Source organism: Vespa crabro, chromosome 9, assembly GCF_910589235.1.
Source record: "Vespa crabro chromosome 9, iyVesCrab1.2, whole genome shotgun sequence".
Taxonomy (NCBI): domain Eukaryota; kingdom Metazoa; phylum Arthropoda; class Insecta; order Hymenoptera; family Vespidae; genus Vespa; species Vespa crabro.
Genome location: NC_060963.1, coordinates 2,664,585 through 2,667,500, shown reverse-complemented (window position 1 = coordinate 2,667,500; position 2,916 = coordinate 2,664,585). Strand labels below are relative to the sequence as shown.

The following is a 2,916-nucleotide window of genomic DNA, read 5'->3' as shown; positions in this document are numbered from 1 at the left end:
AAAAAAACAAAAAAAAAAAAAAAAAAGGGAAAAAAGAAAAAATAATAAAAAGTTTATTTTAACGTGCCATTAACAGTTTGACATAAATTTTACCTAAATCTTAGGTAAATCGTAAATATTAACGTATGCGATTGTCTGATAGAAATTAAAGAAGAAAATCATAAGTATAATTTACGAGTAATTTACATTAAATGATTTCGAACGATGTTATAACGAAAAAGGAAAGAGAAGAAGAGAAGAAAAAAAGAAAAAAAAGAAAAAAGAAAAAAGAAAAAAAGGGAGAGAACAAAAAAAAAATTGCATCTCAATTTAACGTCACATTGTTTGTATCGTAGTCGATTAATTTTTCGAGAATAATTCCAAATTTTATTTTCTTTTCATTTTTATTTACGTAAGAAATATTCGTTAATGCCAGTATCGAATTGGATATTATTTTATATATATGGACATTTAAACGAATGAAAAATGTCGTATTGTTTCTTTTTATTTTTTTATGGTTTTTTTTTTTTCTTTCTTATCTTTTTTTTTTTTGTTTCCTTTAAACGTTACAATATCGATCGCTTATGTCCTACAATACGATCGTTAGAATTGGAACGCACGCGGGCATATTTGTTTATCTTATTGGTACATCTACACCGTAATTTTCCTTTTAAGAAAGATTGTCTGTCTCAAAAACCTTGCGACATTTCGCGGACGAGCTCATCCGATTTTATTGATTTTTCAAACAAAATCGAACAATAATAATCGTCTTATCAACGAACTCGACCGCATTCTTAATATGTCTCTCCTTCTAAATAAGCTCATTCATTAGATATAACATTCATTCTATATATCGAAAATACATATGTTGTATTTTATTACACGTGGATTTAATGACGTGGCATTAGTTATCTATCGATTGGAAATGATTATCTTTTCTCTGCAATGACGACGAAGAAATCTTTTCCAAAGAACATTCTGATAAGATTCGACGTGGCTGTACAAATATTTGCGTTATTGGTCAATAATCTTATATGCTACTGGTGCATTTTTTATTTTGTCGATCAATAATATAATAGAAATAAGAAATTATCTTATCTGATTTTAATGAATTATATATAAAATATACATACATATATATATATATTATATAGGTATACAACATTTAATTGTCAAATTATTAATATATTATTATTACAATAATAATATTTATTAATATAATATAGTAATAATGTATTTTAATATATTACTCTTTTATTATTATAGCATAGATAAATATACAATTTTATAATATTATAATATATATATATATATATATATATATATATTTTATCCTCATATATAATTTATCACAAAATTTTTCAGATTATCCGAATTCGTAAAGATCGGTATTGCAGTGAGCATACTATTTACAATCCCTATAAATTATATCATACCTGTTACCATAATCTGGCCGGTAATAATGAACGTTACCGGTGTTGATGGTCGTTACGAAATCATCTTTCGTATGGCTGGTATCACGATTACGAGTAAGTCAAATAGTATTTTTAAGAGGAACGAAAAGAACAAAAAGAGTTGTGGTAAACATACGCAAAATAAAATAATTAAGAAAAAAGAAATAAACAGAAAAAAGAAGAAAAAGAAAAAAAAAACGTAAATCAATCGATCTAAGAAATAAAAGAAATAAAAAAAGAAAAAGAGAGAGAGAGAGAGAGAGAGAGAGAGAGAGAGAGAGAGAGAGAGAGAAGGAAACAAAGAGATGAATGCAATTATCGATTTTGCAGCAATCATAGCAATCGTAATTCCACAAATACTTCCCCTTACTGGCCTTCTATCTGCCCTGGGAATGACGAGTACCATTTTGCTTATTCCCATATTGGTAGAGATCAATACCAAATGGAAGGAAGCAACATACATTTTATATATCAAGAACGGATTTATATTCATCCTATTCCTTATGATTTTGGTAATATAAACACTCAATTTGATTCATATTGATTGCAAATAAGTCGAAATAATAACTATCAATGACATATTACAATGTATGCAATTATCTACATATGTACTTAAATACGTATATAAATAGATACGTATATATGTATACATTTGTAGCAATTAAATATGTATGTATATGGTGTCTTGGCCCTCTTCTAATGGCCTTTCATAGAACAGTGAACTAACATCAATGTCAAAGAAGCGTAAAGAGAGAAAAAAAGAAAAAAAAAAAAAGACAACGTCGATCTTTTTTTTTCTCTTTTTCTTTTTCTCTTTTCCTCTTCCTTTAACAAAAGTTCATTCCATTCACGTGCTTTAGACCATATTTCATTCTATTTTTTTTTTTTTCCTTTTTTTTCTTTTCTACATTTAAAGATATGTCGAATGAATAAGATCATTGAAAGAATGAAATACTTCACTTAAGAAACAATGCAATGTAATCAATAATAATTCATTTTATTCATATTTCATACTTATTTATAATAATAATTATTATTATGATTATTATGATAATTATTATAAATATATATATATATATATAATAATTATTAGTAATTTAATTATATACATAGTAATTAATATATATATAGTAATTTAATAATTATTATAAATATATATATAATAATTATTAATAAAATAAATATTTCATATAACAATAATAATAATAATAATAATAATAATAATAATTAATTATCATTAATATTGTTATTATCAATTATTAGATTTTTGGAACCATAGAAAATTTGCGTCTAATTATAATCGGATACAATGATATAAAGCAAATTGATTGCTGAGAATATTTTCAAACGAAGAAAAGATATGAATATCATGATCTCTCGATCACGATCGAACGATCGAGCGAACGGAGAGAGTGAATATGTACGTAAGTATACATAGCAATTACATAAGAAAATGAACCAAAAAATGTGATTGGTCATGCCT

At 25.1% G+C, this 2,916-nt stretch overlaps 1 protein-coding gene across 1 annotated transcript in view; it reads left to right on the top strand.

Annotated features, from left to right (window-relative positions):
- Positions 1-2,392, top strand: part of LOC124427072 (proton-coupled amino acid transporter-like protein pathetic) — a 6,964-nt gene extending 4,572 nt beyond the window's left edge. The window contains exon 6 of the mRNA XM_046969535.1: positions 1,345-2,392. Within this exon, the coding sequence (XP_046825491.1) occupies positions 1,345-1,636 (292 nt within the window). The 3' untranslated portion in view covers positions 1,637-2,392. The remainder of the gene's footprint in view (positions 1-1,344) is intronic.
- The last annotated feature ends 524 nt before the right edge of the window (positions 2,393-2,916 follow it).